Genomic DNA, 20,397 nt, shown 5'->3' on the forward strand with positions numbered 1-20,397 from the left:
GTGCTTCTATTATTTATGAAATTTGTTGTTGGTGAGTATGTGCTATGTTTATAATTCTTAGACTAAAAACATGGCTGAATGAGAACTGAACATCCAAAGTCTACGAAGACAAAACGTTTGGTGTTTCCTTTCTCAGACCTGAGTCGGCTTTCGGCCCGAGCGGTTCTGGGCCACGAGGACAACTCTGTGAAGACCCTCAGCTCAGCTCAGCTCACATACATGTGTGGGCATGTACACATGTCACACATACATGTCTACATGCATACACACACCGTTGTCCAGCTCTACACAGGCATGTGGGGTGCACAATTTTACAGTACACGGAACAGTCCACAGAACATTCTTGAATGTTTTTATTGGTGCAAGGAAGCACATGACCAGAGCCGACAGGGCAGAAACGAATGTGGTGACAGTGAGAACTCACCACCCACCCCGTGCACCGTCCCAGGGAGGTGACACACCCGTGACACCTGTGGTGCCCTCCAGGCTCTGGCTTGTCCCCTTTTGTCTTCAGATGAGCGAGCCCAGGGCAGCGTGGCCATCAGCATGGGGGCGCGTCCGCTCAGGTCGTGTCGTGAGCACCCCACCGGCGAAGCGGGAGCCCTGCCTGGGCGGCGCGGGGCTCATGGGTCCTCGTCCCCGAAGACTGTCAGGTTGTGCTCCCGGATGTGCCGCAGAAGGACCTGTCCTCGCCGCTCCAGGGTCTGCAGCGCCTGCCTCAGCCCCTGTCGCCCGCCTTGGCTCTCCCAGAACACGGGGTCCCTCTGCAGCGACCTGAGCAGCAAGTTCTGCAGACACCCTGACTGGAGGACCTTCACGGCAGACTCAGGGAACCTGGACGAACGTCCCCCGGACGTCAGAATGGAAAGGAAACACAAACGTGATCTCGGAGCGTTTTGGCGACAGGCGAGGCCAGGTGGCTAGGCGGGACACAGCTGGGGAGCCCTGGCGAGGCCAGCCTGCAGAGTCCCAGGGGCCGCCCGCCCTCAGTGAGAAACAACCCGGGGCTCTCCCTCCCGCTCAGCTGTGGAAGCAGGCAGCGGGTGAAGCTTCCAGGTGGGGCCCGTCCCCCAGAGTCACGGGGCGAATCGTCTCTGCCCTCCCGGCGCAACGCCCGCTGCTCCGCCTGGCCAATGCCAGGAGGAGTCCTAGGAAGGCTGAGCTGCCTTCCAGGCCTGGGCAGGGAGGACAGGCGGCCAGGCTAGCCGGCCATCCACTGGGACGAGGGAAGGGTTTGCCTGCCCACAGCCCGGCAGGGCAGCCGGTGTGCTGTGGGGCCAGGAGGCCCTCTGGGAGTTAGGGGAGGGGGCGCTCCATCCAGAAGATGAAGGGCCTGCTGCTGGCTCTATGCCTTCTCAGCTTCCCCCGGGCCCACCCCCCTTCCCGAGGCCCAGGTCTAATGGCTCTTGTCTGAGGATGGACGGAGGGCTTCTCGGGCCTCACGGTTGAAGGCCCACAGTGTACAGCAGGGCCGCCCAGCCTCTGTCCCTGAACCTGCACCCAGCCCCTCCGGCACTCACCCGTCGATGCCCTCCAGCAGCCGGAAGTTCAGCTTGTCCTCCGGCCGCTGAAGGTGGCCGGCGTTATCGATGTAGACCAGGTGAGACGGGTCACTGCTCCGGACCTCGGGGAAAGAGGGGCGGGGCGGAGACAGAGGTGGGTGAGGGTGCGGCCTAGCTGGTGCCCGTGGGCGCTGTTGGGGGAGTGGAGGGGCTTGGGGGCCCTGAGCTGCCGTCCCACCACCCGCCCTGCCACTTGTCCAGATGCTGAGCCGCCAGCTGGCCCGGCGCTGACACTGCTCAGTCTTCCAGGCATCGTCCCAGGGAGCCCTCCCAGCACGCTTAGAAGGGGGCCCCTCGTGTGAACCCCCCTTTCCAGAAACAAGGCACAGAGAAGTAATTCGCACCAGGTCCCACTGCTGATAAGTAGCGGGCTGGTTCAAACCGGGCCCAAACCACGGTGCCACCCTGGGGGACTGCAAGGCAGAGGGGCCGAGTCTCGCTCTGGTGGCCCGAGGGGTGAGGGGCACCGTGAGAATGGGCAGGTGCAGAGGTTACACTGCCCAGCGGGACTGCGGGGTGGAAGGCACCCATGCACCCTCACCCCTTGCCCCCCAACACACCTGGGCGTGTCCCTGAGAACACACGACACTCTCCTCCTCGGGGAGCAGAGTTTAGCGTCTCCTAGACCTCCTCAAAACTAGCCCAGCGGCGGAGAATTCTTTCGCACCTCCCCCACCCGGTGCACACACCCCATGCCTGAACATTCTCCAGGATGTCGTGGCAATTTCCCATAACTCTCTCCAGTGGCCTCGGTTCAGATGATGAATATTTGTCTCCAGGACCCCGGCTCCCCCCGTTTCTGCCCCTTTTCCCTCCTCACCCCTCTCCCCACAGCAGGACTCGTCTGTCTCTCGAAGCCTGGTGACTCCTCCCTCTGAAGACCGAAGGGTCAGTTAAACGGCTGCCCATCAGGGTAAATGATGGGCAGAAAGCCTTACCTCTGACTGAGGAAGGGGCGAGCGGCTCTGGGGGCCGGGGATGGAGCATTCCCAACACCCAGCGGGAGCCCTGGCCGCCAGGCTGGTGTGTGCCGCCTGAAGCTCAGCCTGGGACGCCGCCCACCAGACCACCGCCCACCAGAAGCAACCGGTCTGGTGAGGCCGCACGGACACCAGGCCTCACTGGGGGAGAGGCCCTGCCTGCACAGGGGCCCCTGACTCCTCGTGCGGGACGGACGAGTGGCCATCCTGCCCCCGAGCGCATCCCTCTGATGGTCTGGGCACAGCGCTTCCCGCCCCGGGTGCCAGCTTCAACGGGGGCAGCAAGTCAGTGTTCCTCTGGTTAGGTCGCCTGCCTGGGAGTTATCGGGCCCACGGAGAGAGCTCCGTCGCTGCCCCCAACCAGCCAGGCTGGTTCCAGGTCACAGTGTGCGTGTTGACTAGCACAAGGAGGCTGCCGACCGCATGCACGGCTCTGACTCTCTGCGTCCAGGGGCCCTCGGGGCCCCCTGGCATCTCCTGGGGACCGTGGAGTCGGTGAAAAAGGCTCCTGCCCCACCCGACGCCTCGACCCCATTCTCAAAGCTGCACTTCTCTCAGTTGTATGTATTGTTCACACAACGGGCTCTGCTGCTAAAATGCACAGGACTGGGAACCCCCAGGCGGCACAGTCTCTGCAGCCCGCTCGCAGCATCTTCCGCGGGAGGGGGGAAGACGGGCGTCTGGGAGACGAGGGCGCCTACCAGGATGTGGACCAGCCGCAGCTCGCCCGGGTTCCCGCACTTCTCTCGGAGGCCCTCCTCCGCGCAGGGCTCGGCGGGCTCGGGCTCAAAGCCGCAGCAGTAGCGATCCAGGCGGTCGTGGACCTGTGGGGACACCCATCTTCTCAGGGTGGGCGGCACAGCGCGTGTCCCCAGCGTGTGGCCCAGCACCCAGGCCTGGCCCCTGGGCCACACGCTGGGGACGGTCCTCGCTGGCTCTGGAGCTGGCCTCCGGCTCCTACTGGGACTCCCGCTCCGCTTCTCTGGCCGGCGGCAGCCCGCCCTGCACACCAAGAGCCGTTTCCTCAGGCCTCAGCCCGGCATGGGTTTCCAGCCGCACCCTCGGCTCCATCTGCAGCTGCTCCGGAGCTCTGGCCTGAGGCCTGGGTTCTGACGCTGACCATGGGTCTACTGGGAGACCACACAGGCCATCCCGTGCCGATTTCAACCTGCAGCCATGTTTGTCTCCAGAGAAAGCTGCTGGGAATTTTGGGCCCTCCAGCAGCGCGTGCATGGCTGGCTTCCCCAAATCCTTCACCCATTTAAATGTCTAACAGAAAGGGCCTGGCCGGGCCCGATTTCCAGTTCGATTCCTGTGCCACACCCTCCAGCTATTCTTTCCACTTAAGAGAAATGCAGTTTAAGCAACAGCAGACTAGCAACCAAACCAGACCAAGTGCAAGTGTCATTCCCACAGCCCTTCAGGATTTGACTCTTTTCCCCCTTTTTGAAAAAATGACCTGGGTCAGTGGATTCCAGAAGAGCTGCTGGCTGTCCCTGGCGGCCCGTGTCCCCCATCACCCCTGCCTACCAGCCCACCAGGCCGGAGCCCTCCCTCAACGTGGGAGCAGCCACGGGATCCTTCCGAGTGGAAAGGGTGGCTCTGGGCTGGGCTGGCCTGCAGCCTGGGGTCAGGGCACGGTAGGGGGGCAGCTTCCCTCTCCTGGGAGGGCAGGGGGCTGGTCCCACACAGACTGGCTGTCTGTGAAAGGTTTTATGAGGCTTCGGGGAGGTCAGGGCTTGGGGGAGGGAACTCGCACTAACTCTCACTCTCCTCTGGGGGATCCCGACAGAGGGCGGTCTCCCAGGAGGCCCTGGGGAGGCATGGCAGGGTGCCCCACCTGCACCAAGCCTGGGGAAGAAGTTGAGACAGCAGCTTAGGATTTGGATGAATAGCTGATGGGCTCTGAGGAGATGGGTGGAGGAGAACTAGATCTGATCTGAAAAGACGTGTGTGGATCACTCCAAATTTTAAACATCAACATAGAACCCGGCAGCTATTAAAAGATGAATCCGCCCTGGCTGGAGTGGCTCAGTGGATCCTGGCTGATGTGGCTCAGTGGGTTGATTGCTGGTCTGCGAACCAAAGGGTTGCCGGTTCGATTCCCAGTCAGGGCACATGCCTGGGTTGCAGGCCAGGCCCCCAACAAGGGGCACATGAGAGGCAACCGCACATTGATGTTTCTCTCTCCCTCTCTTTCTCGCTCCCTTCTCCCTCTCTAAAATAAATAAATAAAATCTTTTTTTGAAAAATGAAACTTCCACAACAAAAACACCAGAAATTTCCCCAAGTCTGCAGAAACAAGTCACGTCCATGGCACCATCAGTGTTTACCGCTGCTCTGGAGGCACCAGCAATGCAACGCGGTAAGAGAAAGAAGAAAGAGGTGAGGAGAAGACAGAACAGTCATTACGGATGAAACGAGGGTGAACTTGGAAAACCAGGGGCAAACCCAGCAACTGGTGAGGCAAAATGCGGTTAGCAGGTGGCCAGTAACCAAAGTAATTCACAGAGATAAGGGCCTTCACTCAGACCGAGAGCTACCGGTCAGAACACATAAAGGAGGAGAAAGGTCCCATTTCAGCCGCCACGGGAGAAGAGATACCCAGGAATACCCCAACACGAAATCAAGGCTCCAGCCGAAGGGAACGTCGGGATGCTTCAAGGGGCGTGAGCACATGGAGAGATGCGTCCTGTTCTTGCCTAGAAGACGCTACATGTCAGGGTATAAAGTCCCTCTATCTAAGTCCACACAAATCTAACTTGATCCCAATAAAACCCCGAAGGGACTGGGGAAGGAGATGGAGCTAACAGGCTGACTGAGTTTTCCCTGAGAACCGTGTGCGGGAGTATCAGGGAAATCCTAAGAAAGAGCAACGAGAGAGCCCACGCCCCGCTGGTTATTAACATGAAATATGAGCACAGTCATTAAAACAGTGTGATTCTGGCCTAGAAATAGAGCCTTTACCGGAACGGAACAGAGCCCAGAAATAGACCCACATACACACGGAAACTGGCAGTATTTCAGACCGGGGTAAAGACTGATTATTTAACAAATGGTGCTGGAACATTTGGGTTGCCATTTGAGAGAAAAAAATCGCTGTTTTGTGCCTTATCGCTTCAAAAAAAAAAAAAACCCATCCAGATGGATCAAAAATATATAAAAACACATGGGAGAGTCTTTAAAATAACCCTGAACTGAGGATGGCCTCTTAAAATAAAATACACGAACCTAGAAGTTGTCAAAGAAAAGCTCGATCATTTTACCATGAACGTTTTTTAAATGTCTGCCCAGCAGAGAGGCTGCAAACAGAGCTTAACAACAATTGAACCCGAGAGAAACCGTGCAGTACGGTGAAAACAAAAGAACAACTTCCCCAAACTCTAAAGAGCTCTCGAAACCATTAAGAAAAAGACCAACAACCCAACAGAAAATGGGGCAAAGATATGACCAGACAGTTCTAGAAAATGTCCCAACAGAGACCAGACTCGGGCGAGGAGGAAGGAATGGGGGTGGGGATGGGGGGAGGGGCTCTCTCAGGGCCCCGCAGTGCAGGGCTGTCGCCTGCAGGGGGCCCCCCACTGTGTTCACCCCCATGGCCCTCCCTTGTCTCACAAAGTCCTGTCCTGCTGCTGCGTAACAAATTACCAGGAGGTTCGTGCCTTAAGGGAGCACGTATGTCATCTCACGGTTTCTGTGGGTCGGGAACCTATCACGCGTTTGCCGGGCTCTCCGCTCAGGGTCCTCGAGGCTGAACGCAAGGCGTCGGCGGGGGCCGCCTCTCTGTTGCAGCTCAGGGTCCCCTCCCACACTCATTGCACGTTGTTGGCAGAAACTGTCCCTTGAAATTGTAGGTGCTTTAAAGCTGCTGCGTGTTGGAGAGGTTTGTTACGCAGCATTATCTCTGCAATCACTAACTAATGCAGAGTGCCTCACGGGATTTGCAGAGCATAGGATGTGTGGGGGTATGAGGAGGGTGTCTGTGTGCAGGGCTTGCGTGTTTTGTGTCCAGGTAAGTGGTACATCGTGACACACACACACGCGCGCGCTCACACACACGCACACGCAGGAGAACAAGGGTTTATCTGGATCACACAGGACAGAGGAGCAAGCCTACCACAGAGTGGGCTGTATGTGGGGTTTGCAGCCAGCTCCCGGTCAGCAGGTCCCTCAAGCTCCTGAGCTGGGAAGCCCACAGCCCGGCCTCTCCCGCTGGCCGGCGGTTTCTAGGAAGAAACAGCATCAGCCAGACAGGAGTGTGTGACTTGACCAGTCTGCAGCAGCCCGGGGGGAGGGGGTGGCACGGGGCCAGCTGAGTGGCGTCTGACCGCACGCCCAACCTGTGTGTGCTTTGGCTGCCGCGGCTTCCATCCCGCAGCGGCCCCAGGCGGCGGGGGTGGGCCCCCCACCGCAGCCCCAGGAGGCGGACAGAGGGCCTCTGTGTGGAGCAGAAAGCCGCTGTGTGTGCATCAGGGGGACCCGGGCTTTGCAAGGAGGTGCCTCCAGGCCCCAGGCGTCCCTGCAAAGGTCCCCTCTTCCCGCCCTCCGTCGTGGCCAGGTGAATGGCGGCCGGGATGGAGAGGGTGAGCTCTGGAGTCAGACTGTCCAAACTGCCTCTCCGTTCTGCCATCTGCGACCTTGGGCAAGTAACCTCGCCACTCTGGGCCTGTTTCTCAACTTTGCAATAGAGGTAAATGTAGTACCCGACTCATACGTTTGCCATGAAGATTGGATGAGTTGATTCGTGTCGAGTGTTGGGGACAGTGCCTGCTTATTGTGGAGCATGTCACCACTCACCAGGCACCGTCTCAGGTACATTCCACGAAGCATCTTGTGTACAGAAACCACACTAGGCCAGGTGACCCCTGGACCCAGCTCCTCCAGAGACACACCTCAAGATGAGCATTCAAGCCAACGTGGTTTATCTGTGAGCTAATCCCAAAACACAAGCAGGGGGCGCTACTCAGGGAGGGCCAGGGGTCACCACGGCGGGGGCCTGGGCACCGTCCCCGTGGGGCACTCAGAGGGACTCACGGGTGTATGCCACAGAGCAGCCCGGGCCAGCCCACAAATGGCTGATGCCTGCTGTCCCCCAGGTACCCCCTGCCCTGATTGGGGATCCCTGAAACTCCAGCCCCTTCCCCAGGGTCCCTAGAAACTCCAGCTTACTTCCCAGCACAGCAGGGACCTCGGCTGCCCTGTGGCTTCCTCCTCACTCTTCAGTGCCCGGACTGGACCGACACCACCTCTCTCTCTCTCTCTCTCTCTCTCTCTCTCTCTCTCTCTTTCTCTCTTTCTCTCTCTGCCCTCTGTCTCTCTGTCTCTCTCTTTCTTCTACCTCTCTCCCTCTCTCATTCATAAATTACACAACCACCTCGGGTCCTTGCTGAGTCATGGATGTAACGTTGTAAACAGCGCTGGGCTGATAAATGTTTCACTCCCCGGGGGTGGGGGAGGTCCCGACACATAGCCTGGGCTGGTTCTCACGGTGTGAATCGCCCCACCCCGGCCAGTCCCAAGCTGCCAGCACGGCCGGGCGTGAGGCTGGCGGAGGCGTGTCGCCACCATCACATAGTGTTCACGAGGTAGACAGTAATAACCTCCACAGCCCGGGGAACAAGAAAAATGTAGTGAAAGAATTAGGAAGTAATGCGTTCTGAATGTTTCTTCTCACCTTTGTTGCTAATAGAATTATTATATTTTTGGTTCCTATCATTTCATTGTTAAAACGCCTGTGTTTCACAATCACGCCACACGATTCCTGAACATTTTAACCATCAGCTCTCAGGAGCTGGTGCAAACCGTTCTAGCTCAGGGTGACTGGAAAAATAACCCCAGGGACTGACCACGTGGGGCTTGGTGGTCAGAATGCAGGCCTGCGGGGGAGAGGCCCCGGCCGTCCCCCCACTCCCGCGGCTCTCCGGCCCCGCCCGGCCCGGCCCGGCCCGGTCCCCGTACCTGCAGCAGGAAGTCGAAGAGGGCCAGGCGCGCCCACTCGGCACGGTGGATGCCCAGGCACGACGCCGCCGGGCCCGGCCCGCTGCAGCCGCGCGCCAGCAGGGCCTGGTACTGCAGCCAGCCCAAGGCCAGGGAGTTCTGGTCGTCATCTGGGTCGCCCAGGTGCCGCACGTCCGGCGCCCACCAGATGACGGGCCTCGCGCCCCCGTCCGTGTAGCGGTAGGGCAGCAGGGGGCTGTGGAAGCGCCGGGCCACGGCGGGGAGGCTCCGGCGCAGGCCCAGCACGCGGTCCAGGTGGAAGGACAGCACCTCGGACAGGTCTCCGGGCCTCTTGATCAGGCCGCAGAGCCCCCGGGAGCAGAGTCCGCCGAGCCCGGGAGACGGGTCCTGAGGGGCGCCCTCTGCGGAGAAGCCCACCTGCAGCACCTGCCCGTGGCCGGGGACCCTGGCTTTGCCCACCACCTCCCCCTGGGCCAGCAGCTGGAGGGTCTGCACATCGTGCTCCGTGAGCCATGGGGGCACCTGCCCGCTGGCCCCCCGCCCCGGAGTCTCAGCGGCACACCAGGTGGATCCTTGCAGCTCCCGGACAGAGCCAGGCCACCGACGGGTCCCTGTGGCTGAGGTGGGACCCCACGCTCTCTGCCCACCAGTCAAGGCTCTGTTCCCAGCTCCCGGCAGGTCCCTGTTGCGGGCTGGATGGGGCCGGAGGGGCAGTCCAGCAGCGGCTCTCCGGTGTCCTGGGAGGGCGCCGGCCAGGGGGCCTGTCTCCCTCTGCACCTCCCGGACTGGACCGTCCTTCCGAGGGGGCCGCAGGTCTCTGGCTCCTGGAGCCTCGACCTCATCCTCCCTCAGGCGCACGAGACGCTGAGTGCTGAGTCCCAGATCTCCGACCAATGATGCCACAGCAATGTCCCTCTTGGCCCGCCCTACATGCCGGCTTTCCCCTCCCGGGGCCCTGCTCTTGTCCACTGCCCTCCGGCGGCCTCGCTCCTCCGCACACTCGGGGTCGGAACTCCCGGGTGGGGCCCGGCCTCTCCAGAAACGCAGGCTTCTCGTCTGCGGCCTCCAGCGGGAGCTCAGAGCCTGCGGGCCGTGGGGAGCAGGGGTGTCGGTCACCCCCCGGGGCTCCGGGGCATCCTGAGGCTGTGCGGGGAAGCAGGGGACAGCCATCACAGACAGAGTCATCAGGAGGCAGAATGCCACCACCAGCCGCCTCTTGCCACGTAGCTTTCTCCAGAGCCAAGACGCCTGGGGGACGGGGCAGAAAAAGAAGATTTGAGACCTGGGACAACGTCGGCCCCAGCTCACCAAGCAGTGGGGGTGGTGAAGGAAGGCCCTTCCCAGATGCCCGCAGAGGGGAGAGAGCGGGGCCCAGGTGGAGGACACCCCGCTGCCTTTGAGGGGGGCCGGCACCTCGGGCAGCGCTCCTGCCCCAGAGGGGAGCATCCCGGGAGCCTCTGCGGACCCCTGCAGGCAGACTGGGGTCCCCCCTTTGAATACACCACCAAATGACACTGTTCACCATGCACTGTAAGGGTGTCTTCCACATCCGTCCCCACCGCTGGGTGCCGGCCCGCTCTTGATCTCCCGGTGTGTCCCCGGGACACTCTGTCGTCTCCCACAAACACACTCTTCCCCTTACCAGGGGCACACGGCTACTCGGCTACGGATGGCGCCACCAGCCTCCCTCGCAGGTGGCGGGGAGACCCAAGGCCACGTGACTCAGTCCTGGCCGGTGGCAGGAGCCCGCCACTTCTGCCTGCCCCTCTTGCTCAGGAGGAAGTTGTCTGCCCGGCCACCAGCACGGCAGGTGCTGGCAAGGACACCCCGCCCCGGGGCAGTGAGTTTTTTCAGCACGTGGTGGCGGGACCAACAGCATCACATGGGAGCATGTCAGAAAGGCAAATTCACAGGCCATACCCAGAACTACTCAATCAGAAGCAGGGAAGGAAGGAGCTCGGGGGCCTGTGGGCGCAATGAGGACGGCCAAGAGCTGCTGGGGCCACTGGGCTTTGGAGTCAGAATGTATTCATTGCCCTGGCTGGCGTAGCTCAGTGGATTGAGCAGGGGCTGCGAACCAAAGTGTCGCAGGTTCGATTCCCTGTCAGGGCACACGCCTGGGTTGCAGGCCACGGCCCCCAGCAACCGCACATCATTGATCTCTCTCTCTCTCTCTCTCTCTTTCTCCCCTCTCCCTTCCCTCTCTAAAAATAAATAAATAAAATCTTTAAGAAAAAAAGAACGTATTCATCTCGTAACCTTTTCAACTTGCAACATGTGGTCACTGTCTCTGCAATATACCGAGAAACCTCCGTGCTGTCGCCCGTAGTGGCTATGCCCGTTTTTCAGTCTGCTACGCACGGTGACTGTCTTTAGCACAAAGGCGGCGGCCGGCCCACACCTGGCTTTGGCTGGCGTGCCGGCGTGCCGGCGTGCCCCGAGATCTTTTGCACCATTGTCTCCGTCGGTGGGGCGTCACCGCAGGGCCGCACACTCGTTCGCCGGGGGACATGCCAGAGCTCCTCTGCCTACCCCTCCGCGGGAAGGCCTTTCAGACCGCTCCCAGTCTTTGTTCCGGCAGACAGTGCTGCTTGAAGAGCTGGTGCGTGCAGCTCTGGGGGAAGCGGTGGGGGTTTCTACAGAGGCCGCCCCAAAAGAGGACATGTCGGGACCCGCTCTGCTCCCTGGTGTTCACTTCCCACTGCACGTCGGTTACTCTCTCCCGGGACCCTCCAGAACACACACGGAGGTGGGAATCCCACCACCCCCTCCCGACAGATGAGGAAACCAAACAGTCCGGAGCGCCGAGATCTGTCCGGGCTCACACGGCCGGCAAGAACGCCCGTATTTCCCATGAAAACTAAAAGGAGAAATGGTCACGGACAAAGACTCTGTTCGGGGTTTGTTTTTTTTTTTAATTTTTTTCCCCTTCCTTCTAAAAAAGACAAATATGGGTTCGAGTTGGATTCGTCATCTGGATTCTCGAACTTTTGGATCCCACTGGGGAAAAACAAATCCTCTTTCTCAAATGCTTCAAGGAGACGGAATGTTTTGATCCCGCTCCCGGCTTCAGACAACCTGGGGAAGCTGGCGGGTGCGCAGCTGTGCAGAGAGAGGGGTTCCAAACGGCCCTGAGCAGACAGACGTCCCCGCGGGCCACCCAAGCAAGGCTTTGGGGAAAGAAAAGCAGCTTTGATCAAACTGAAAAAAAAAAAAATCCTCTGAAGAGAACTATTCAGCTGAATGGTAAAGAGTATGTTAGAGAAAGGAGAAGTGGGGGGTGGGGGGCACCCAACATACTAGAAAGTTTGCAGGCAGAACCCAGGGAGTCCCACGGCCGCCCAGGCCCCAGCTGACCCCGCCCCCACCTCCCCATTCTTCCCCACGCAGCCTGGCAATGATGGGGGCAGGAGGGAAAGAGGAACAGGAGACCTTCACTGTCTGGCTCTCAAGTGCCCCTTTTCCCCTCCCTCCTCAAACCCCGCCTCCCACCGTGTACTGAGGCTTCCCCTTCATTCCTCAGAGAAGACGCCCGCTGGCCCAGTTCCAGGGGACGTGGCTTTGGGGCAGACGCAGCCGAGTTCTCGACCAGCTCCTGCCCGTCTGAGCTTTGTTACAGCAGCTCGTTACACAGCCTCCTGCCCCATCGCCTCAGCTCCAGAATGGGGGAGAATGAGCTCATTCCTCCCTCCCAGGATCGGGGCGGGAAATACTCGCACCGAAAGAGGCCGAGGGCCCGCCGCACAGTTTGGTACATTTAAAGGAGAGGTGGGACCAGCCCTTTTCTGCCTTCACTTTCCGAACCCACCCCCTGCCTTCTTCCTGGGATCTGAAAACGCCCCTTCCTGGGTTTGGTTGGGCACACGGTGATGTCAGAGTTAAAAAGTAGAGATATTTGAGAGCATGACTCAAGGTTGTCAGAAAGAGAAACTCGTTCATCATTAAACCACAAGTGTCCCCCCGGGAGGAGGCCGCCTCGGCCGTGAGAAACGTGTCATCCTGCTGAGGCTCTGCCCGCAGATACCGGGATGGCACCGGAAGGAGTCACTGGGCTGGAAGGCACGCGGGAAGGAGAGGAGAGGAAGGAGGGGAGCCAGGGGGAGTAGGTCGAGGGGCCAAAGGAAAGACTGAGCATTGACATTGACGAGAGTGGGTTTCGGTTCCCTAGCAACGGAGGGAAGGGGAGCCAGCCAGCGGAGTGGTAAAGCGCCAGGTCCACCGAGGAGCCGGGGACCGCGCGGGGGCTGGGGACAGGAGCCACCCCCAAACTCCCCGTCGTCACCTCCGCGCTGGGTGGAGGGCAGATCTTGACCATGAAGGAAGGACAGTGTCAGTGAGGGAATCACTTGTTCACGGCCCTCCCCTCCGTCTCCCCTCGCCGCGTTTCACTGAAGGAGGGTGGAGCACACCCCCACCTCGGCCCTTGCCTGGGCAACGAGACTTGCTTTTGCCGATGGGATGTGAGTGGACGTAACGTTTGCCGTGTCCAGCAGAGGCTTTCAATGTGCTTGTGCGGTGAGCATGGCCTCCTGGCAAACCTGGGCTCCGCCACGAGAGGGGGGAGTCCCGGGTGAGGCACCTGGGGCAGACCAGAACTCACGCCCCAGCGCTGTGACCAAGATAAAGGTGTAGGTGGTTGTAAGTCTCCGAGACGTGGGGTTGTTTGTGATTCAGCCTCGCCGTTAGCACAGCCCAGCGAACTCGGGTCCCTGGGTGGTTTCTGCTGGGCTCAACGTGAGCCCCTGGTCAGACGGCAATAAGGCGGTTCAAGTCTGCAGTGATGGATGGTAACTCAGCTTACAGCCGTGAAGCCTGTGTAGTGTGTACAAGTATTGAATCACAATGCTGTGTGCCCGAAAAAACACAGTAACAGTAAGGCAGGTCAGCGATAAAGTGTAGCGCATCCTTCCCTTGACTAGGTAGGGTACACGCACTGTCACTCCAGATGGGGCTCAGGCTGTGATGACGATGGCGCAGCCTGGCCACAGGTATTCATTCCTATGGACCAGGGTCCCCAGAAGATGGGCAGATGGCATGGGGAGAGGACACCAGAGAGGTCGTTTGAGAAGGACTTTAAAAGCAAGTCCAACACTCACTAGTGGCCTTTGCGTAGAGCCAGTCTGGGAGACAAGGACAGTTGGAGGAAAGGACTTGATTACAGTTTGTACTGCAGCCGCCAGCAGGAGACTTCGTCTCGCTCCTAAAGGGTCACAGGGAAAGGAATGGTCTTCCACTGTGGGAAGATCCAGCCAGACTGGACCTCTCACTCTGGAGCACTAGCTGCCCCTTCCCCAGACCACCCCCGAATGCCCTGCTCTAAACCCTGGCACCCGCTGGCTGCTGAAGAGGACCTAACAGCAGGGATGTCTTGATGGGAGTTTTCTGGGTGGGAGAAGAGGCTAAGGGGAGCCATGCAGTGATGATGATGATGATGATGATGATGATGATGGTGTGGTGATGATGGTGGTGGTGGTAAGGTCGTGATGGTGGTGAGGATGGTGATGGCGGTGGTGGTGGGGATGGTGGTGGTGGTGGGGATGGGGATGGGGATAGTGGTGGTGGTGGGAATGGTGGCGGGGATGGTGGCGGGGATGGTGGCGGGGATGGTGGTGGGGGGTGGTGGTGGGGGTGGTGGTGGTGGTGGGGATGGTGGTGGGGATGGTGGTGGTGGTGGTGGTAGTGGTGGTGGTGGTGGTGGTGGTGGGGATAGTGGTGGTGGTGATGGTGGTGGTGGTGACAGTGGTGATGCTGGTGGTGGTGGTGGTGGTGACAGTGGTGATGCTGGTGGTGGTGGTGGTGGTGGGGATGGTGATGGGGATGGTGGTGGTGGTGGTGGTGACAGTGGTGATGCTGGTGGTGGTGGTGGTGGTGACAGTGGTGATGCTGGTGGTGGGGGGTGGTGGTGGGGATGGTGATGGGGATGGTGGTGGTGGTGGTGGTGACAGTGGTGATGCTGGTGGTGGTGGTGGTGGTGACAGTGGTGATGCTGGTGGTGGGGGGTGGTGGTGGTGGGATGGTGATGGGGATGGTGGTGGTGGTGGTGGTGACAGTGGTGATGCTGGTGGTGGTGGTGGTGGTGACAGTGGTGATGCTGGTGGTGGGGGTGGTGGTGGGGATGGTGATGGGGATGGTGGTGGTGGTGGTGGTGACGGTGGTGGTGGTGGTGATGGTGGTGGTGGTGGTGACGGTGGTGGTAGTGGTGGTGGTGGTGGTGGTGGGGATGGTGGTGGTGGTGATGGTGGTGGTGGTGACAGTGGTGATGCTGGTGGTGGTGGTGGTGGTGGGGATGGTGATGGGGATGGTGGTGGTGGTGGTGGTGACAGTGGTGATGCTGGTGGTGGTGGTGGTGGTGACAGTGGTGATGCTGGTGGTGGGGGTGGTGGTGGGGATGGTGGTGGGGATGGTGGTGGTGGTGGTGGTGATGGTGGTGATGCTGGTGGTGGTGGTGGTGGTGACAGTGGTGATGCTGGTGGTGGGGGTGGTGGTGGGGATGGTGGTGGGGATGGTGGTGGTGGTGGTGGTGACGGTGGTGGTGGTGGTGATGGTGGTGGTGGTGACAGTGGTGATGCTGGTGGTGGGGGGGTGGTGGTGGTGGTGGTGGTGGTAGTTGAGGTGGTGGTGGTGGTGGTAGTTGAGGTGGTGGTGGTGGTAGTGGGGATAGTGGTGGTGGTGATGGTGGTGGTGGTGACGGTGGTGATGCTGGTGGTGGGGATGGTGGTGGTGGTGGTGGTAGTTGAGGTGGTGGTGGTGGTGGTAGTTGAGGTGGTGGTGGTGGTGGTGGGGATAGTGGTGGTGGGGATGGTGGTGGTGGTGACAGTGGTGATGCTGGTGGTGGTGGTGATGGTGGTGGTGGTGACGGTGGTGATGCTGGTGGTGGGCATGGTGGTGGTGGTGGTGGTAGTTGAGGTGGTGGTGGTAGTTGAGGTGGTGGTGGTGGTGGTGGGGATAGTGGTGGTGGGGATGGTGGTGGTGGTGACAGTGGTGATGCTGGTGGTGGTGGTGGTGGTGGTGGTGGTGACGGTGGTGATGCTGGTGGTGGGGATGGTGGTGGTGGTGGTGGTAGTTGAGGTGGTGATGGTTGGGATGGTGGTGCTGTGTGTGTGCTATAAAAACCAAGGCCGGTTCTGGTTCTGGAGTCATCATTAAAGATGTGACAGTCCCTTCTGTGCCGTTCCCTGACCTCTGCCCCCTTCTAAACAGCCCCACAGGCTGATCACCGATCCATCACCACTCAGACTCTCAGGGAGACTGACAGGGCTTTTGGAAATGCAGTTTCTGTTCCATTTTTAAAAAATCGGTGATGTAATTTTCACAGCCGTGGCCAGGGTGAGAGGTGACACGTGAGCACATTGTCAGCGCGCAGGATTGAAACCACATGTCCGTCCTGTGAGTACTGCTGCCGACCCGACCTCATCACACCCTGCTTCCCTTGGCTGAACCCAGAGTCAGGCCCCAGGAGGGGGGAGCTGGGCTGGCACAGGCCTCTGTGGGCAAAGGCGACAGGCGCAGCCCGTCAGAACCCCCAGGCACGTGGTGTTCCTCCCCGAGTCAGACCTGCTGGGCCCGGGGAGGCTGGAGCTGCCTGCTCCGCTGCGGCCGGGACCCCAGGCTGCCTGTCTCCTGCGCCACCACTGGGCCAGGCCACATCGCTCAGCGTCACCGGAGAGCTGTGATTTCCCTTCCACATCAGCAACTTCAAGACAAGAAGGACCTTTTGTCCCTGTAATTTCTGGCCTGGCCAATTCCCAGGAAAGAGAAAAAAGGAAAAAAAAACCCCAAAGAATGATAACTAGCATTTATACAGTGTTCACTATATGCCTGGGGCTGTTGGGAGAATTTTGCTTCTATTAGCGCATCTAAGCTGCATGCCAGCCTTACAAGGTAGGTGTTAGTATTTATTAACCCATTTCACAGGTGAGAAAAACAAGGCATGGAGAAGCAGGGTGACCCGAAGTCCCCAGAGCTAGCAAGGGCACCACCAGGACAGGGAGCCAGGCAGTCTGACTCCGGAGCCGGTGGCCTGGTCGCCGAGCCACCTTGGGAAGCGGCGGCTGCAGCCCTGATTCTGAAAGCCTGCGCTGGGTCTCCAGGGTGGGCCCGGCTCTCAAAGGAGGGTCACCTCTTTGGGACCGGGCAGGTCATCTGTAAAATGACGCCTGAATGAGCTCAGGGTAGGTGGCAGCCAGTTTGCACAAGTCGATGGAAAATACACGTGTTCTCAGGCTACATTTCATTTTCTCCCAAAATGAGAACAATCTCGTTATGTCTCCAGTCCCGCCTCATGAAATAGAAGAACACTGATGAGAAAATGCCACCGTCCGACCCGCCCAACTCCGGGCGGTGCCTCGAGAGGTGACATCAGAAGCAGGTTTCCCACCCATCATCTGTGACCCTCAGGTCAGGTCTCGGGCTTGATCCCAAAACCAGGCGGGCGTCTCCGCCTCCCGCTCCTTCCAGAACCAGACGGGGCCCAGGTTGCTTCCGGCTCAAGCATCCTGCAGACTGGGCCCGGGAAACTGAGTGGATCTGACCTGAGGGGTGAGTGCGGCGGATCCTGTTAACAGGAGCCACTCACCGGGCACGTACCACGTGCCGGGCACTCTCAAACCCCTGCAAGGTACGCACCGACCCGGTGATTTTACGACTATAGAAATTAAGATGTAGAGAAGCACCTTGCTCAAGGTCAAAGTCCACAGCAGGCAGGATGTGGATTCTCCCCAGAGCCCATTGCTCCATCACAGAAGATTCAGGAGGGAGGTACGGAGGGAGGGAGGGAGAAAGGAAGGAAGGGAGGGAGGGAGGGCAGGGAGGAAGATTCAAGAACCTTGGAGACAGAGGGGAGGTTAGGGAGGGGCTGAGCGTGGGAAAGGAACCTGGGATTCTGCTGCCCGTGACTTCAGGGTCTTGACTTGCAGCAGCCAGTGGGTGCCGAGTCGAGGAGACAGCCCAGGCTTGTCAGAGGTGGTCCACACAGCAGGTTCTCGAGGACAGAAAACAGTTCTCGAACATGAAAACCTCCGTTCACCTCCTCCTCACCCTGCCTTAACTGGCCCATGCAAAGGCTCTCCTCGGCCCATCAGGAGGAAAGCATTGTGACAGGCAAAGGCCCTTGGAGGTTTTCGGCACAGACGGGGCCGACCGCCAGGGCAGGGGGTTAGGGCAAGGCCTCCTGACTCAGAGTTGAAGCGCATGCCCCACAGGCAAATGAGTCCCCGGCTGTCTGCCTGGTGCTGCTGCTGCTGCTGCGCTCCCATAGCCTCGCTGCAGGGACACAGCGACCTGGGGACACGGTGGGGACCTCCCTGCAGAACAAACGGCAAGCGCTGGCCCTGCGGATGGAAACGAAGACCCACTGACGCCTTAGAAGAGTGATGGCTGTCAGTCAGGGGGAGGCAGAGCCCCAGGAAATACCGTCTACGGACACAGTAAGGAGGAGAATGCTACGTTTGGAGACAGCGGAGATCCGATCCAAAGGCAGGCTCCACACCCTCATGGAAATAAGAAAAGCAATTCGAGAAATTGCATTGGCAAAGGCTCAGCCAAAATAAAAACGATTTTTCAAAAACAGTAATAGAAAGGGACATTTAAACTCTCCCAGCCCGCTCGGCCGCATTTCATTTGGAACGTAAGATGCTAACAGGTGCTTCCCCCTCTGGGGATTGAACACAGGCAGAGCTCCTGCCGGCGGGAGGCCTGGGCTGCAGAGGACAGGGTAGAGGGGGTGCGGGGGGCGGGGGGAGCGGGGCAGAAGGACCCCGGAGTAGAGCTCTGCAAGACTCATTTCAGACCTCCGGAATCAAGAGCTACACAAGAATCAATTCGTGTTGTTTTAAGCCATCGAGCTCATGGCAATTTGTTAGTTATAATTATGCAAACACGGATCTAACCAAAATTACCGTCTAATCACACTGGGAGGAGGAACGATGAGACCGTGGGTATGTGTGCATGTGTGTGTGTGCGTGTGTGTGTGTGTGTGTGTGTGGTGGAGGTGGGAAAAGACCCAGACCCTCGTCTTCTGCAGAGGAAGTTAATGGGCGACAATCAAAACTGGAAACACTTCGAGAGGCTCTCTCATGTCTGATAGGGGAGGAGAAAGGAGCCCGGGGAAGCCGCGGTTAGTCATCCAAGGAAACATCTTCTCATCCAAGGAAAGGGCGGCCGAGCGGGTGTGGGCGCTCCTGTGACAATCTCTCTTTAGCTGGTTGATGTTCTGGGTCTTAATGAACCAACGAACCACCGGGCAGGTGAGTCCAGAACCCTGAGGGGACTGCGGGGGAAGGGTGCGTGCGGGATCTCCCGAGGTTCCCTGCTACTCGGGGGGGCAGCGAGCCTGTGATCGGAGCCGCTAACCCTCCTCGTGGCCCCTGAGCAGCTCTCGCTGCCCGACCCTGACATCTCCGAGAAGTCATGCTGAGCACCGGAGGTCACCTTGGCCAGCCCGAGACAAGAGGCCTCCATTCCTCACCTCTCCGTCCCCAAGCGCCGGAAGCCCACCCAAACTCCCTCCAGCCAAGAGGCGGGCAGAGAAACAACCGATTCAGAACCCAGAGCAATTGCCACCAAATGCCACCAAAGCAACTAACTGCCTGGTAGATCCCCAGGGAGTGTGTGAGTGAGGGAGTGAGAGAATGAAGGACACAGATTCAAAACTGACGCAGGGGTGGGGTTCAACTCACCCCAAGGGGCACAACCCCTTTCTTTGATCCAGACGTCTCAAAACCTGCTGATGACATCCTGGGTGGTACAAATGTTGACAAATGATGTTTCCCAGTGTTTACGAATCATAAGCGGGTAGCGCTACGTGAATATATTCATTACAAAACGTGAACAAGAAATTAAAAAATCATAAAAGGATTAGGTAAAGTAAGAGTCACCAGAAGCTCTGAGTTTTTCAGACTGTAACCTGGTGGATTGCCTGGGGTGCCCGCGCAGGTGAGGGAGCCCCGCCCTGGAGACCTCTGACCCGGAAGCAGTCTGCCTTCTCACACACAGGACGGCTCTGGCCGGGAGTGATTTGGGTTTGACCGTGCTCATCTGTTATTCCTTAAAAATGCATACTTACCCACGGCGAACTGAAGGTCATTCGAAGGGGTGATGGGACCAAATAAAATAGACGTTTTCTTGTGTGAACCAGGAGAGCACCAAGATGGAGAAATCCATGGAACATGGAGACCAGGGGCATTGCAATAAGAAAATGGGGGTCTCGTGGCCACCTGGAGCTCCCGAACATTCAGAGGTGAAGGCGAGGGAATGGGGTCAGGAAACCAGGGGCGTGGGGTGGTTGAGCGTGACCTCGGAGGCTGGAGGCGCTGGAGAAGGAGGTTCTGCTCCGCACCTCTGTCCTCCCAGCCCCACGCTGCCCGACAACACTGGGGTCCTGACCCCACGTGGAACTTTAAATGCCCCATCAGCCACATTTCAAAAGGGGGGAGGGGGGAAGCCAGATGAAACTGATTTTAATAATATTTATTCTTAGCTAAATGGATCCAAAATATTATCATTTCTACATGTTATCAATATAAAAAGTAGTAATGAGATAGTTTATGTTTCTTCTGTCACACGTCTTTGAAACTCAACGTGGATTTCACACGTAGGTACGTCCCGGTTCAGACCGACCACCTTTCAACAGGTGGCTGGCGGCCGCCGCACTGAACTGCCCAGCTCCAAGCCAGGGCACAGACAGGTCCCGGGGCCCCAAAGAGCCCACAGCATGTTTGAGAAATGCCGCATTGAAACAGAAACGGCTCCAGACCGCTCGGGCCGATGCCACGGAAGACACAGGCGCCACGGCGAGCGCAGACCTGCAGCACGGCGCAGCGCCAGCCGCCGGCGCTGTCGGCTTCCCACAGAGCAGATCGGTGGAAAACAAAGTCCCGATCGAAACCACCCTTGACAGC

General features: G+C 59.0%; 1 protein-coding gene across 9 annotated transcripts in view; it reads right to left on the reverse strand.

Moving 5' to 3' along the window:
• Positions 1 to 335: 335 nt before the first annotated feature.
• GASK1A (golgi associated kinase 1A) overlaps positions 336 to 20,397 on the reverse strand; it is a 41,586-nt gene continuing 21,524 nt past the window's right edge. For all 9 annotated transcript variants that reach the window (XM_045856504.1, XM_045856502.1, XM_045856498.1 and 6 more), the window contains 4 exons: positions 8,501 to 9,748; positions 3,244 to 3,366; positions 1,521 to 1,624; positions 336 to 834 (listed from right to left, as the gene is read on the reverse strand). In XM_045856504.1, the coding sequence (XP_045712460.1) occupies positions 624 to 834; positions 1,521 to 1,624; positions 3,244 to 3,366; positions 8,501 to 9,685 (1,623 nt within the window). In that variant the 5' untranslated portion in view covers positions 9,686 to 9,748 and the 3' untranslated portion in view covers positions 336 to 623. The remainder of the gene's footprint in view (positions 835 to 1,520; positions 1,625 to 3,243; positions 3,367 to 8,500; positions 9,749 to 20,397) is intronic.

This window comes from Phyllostomus hastatus, unplaced genomic scaffold (genome assembly GCF_019186645.2).
Source record: "Phyllostomus hastatus isolate PE091 unplaced genomic scaffold, TTU_PhHast_1.1 phas_scaffold_129, whole genome shotgun sequence".
NCBI lineage: Eukaryota > Metazoa > Chordata > Mammalia > Chiroptera > Phyllostomidae > Phyllostomus > Phyllostomus hastatus.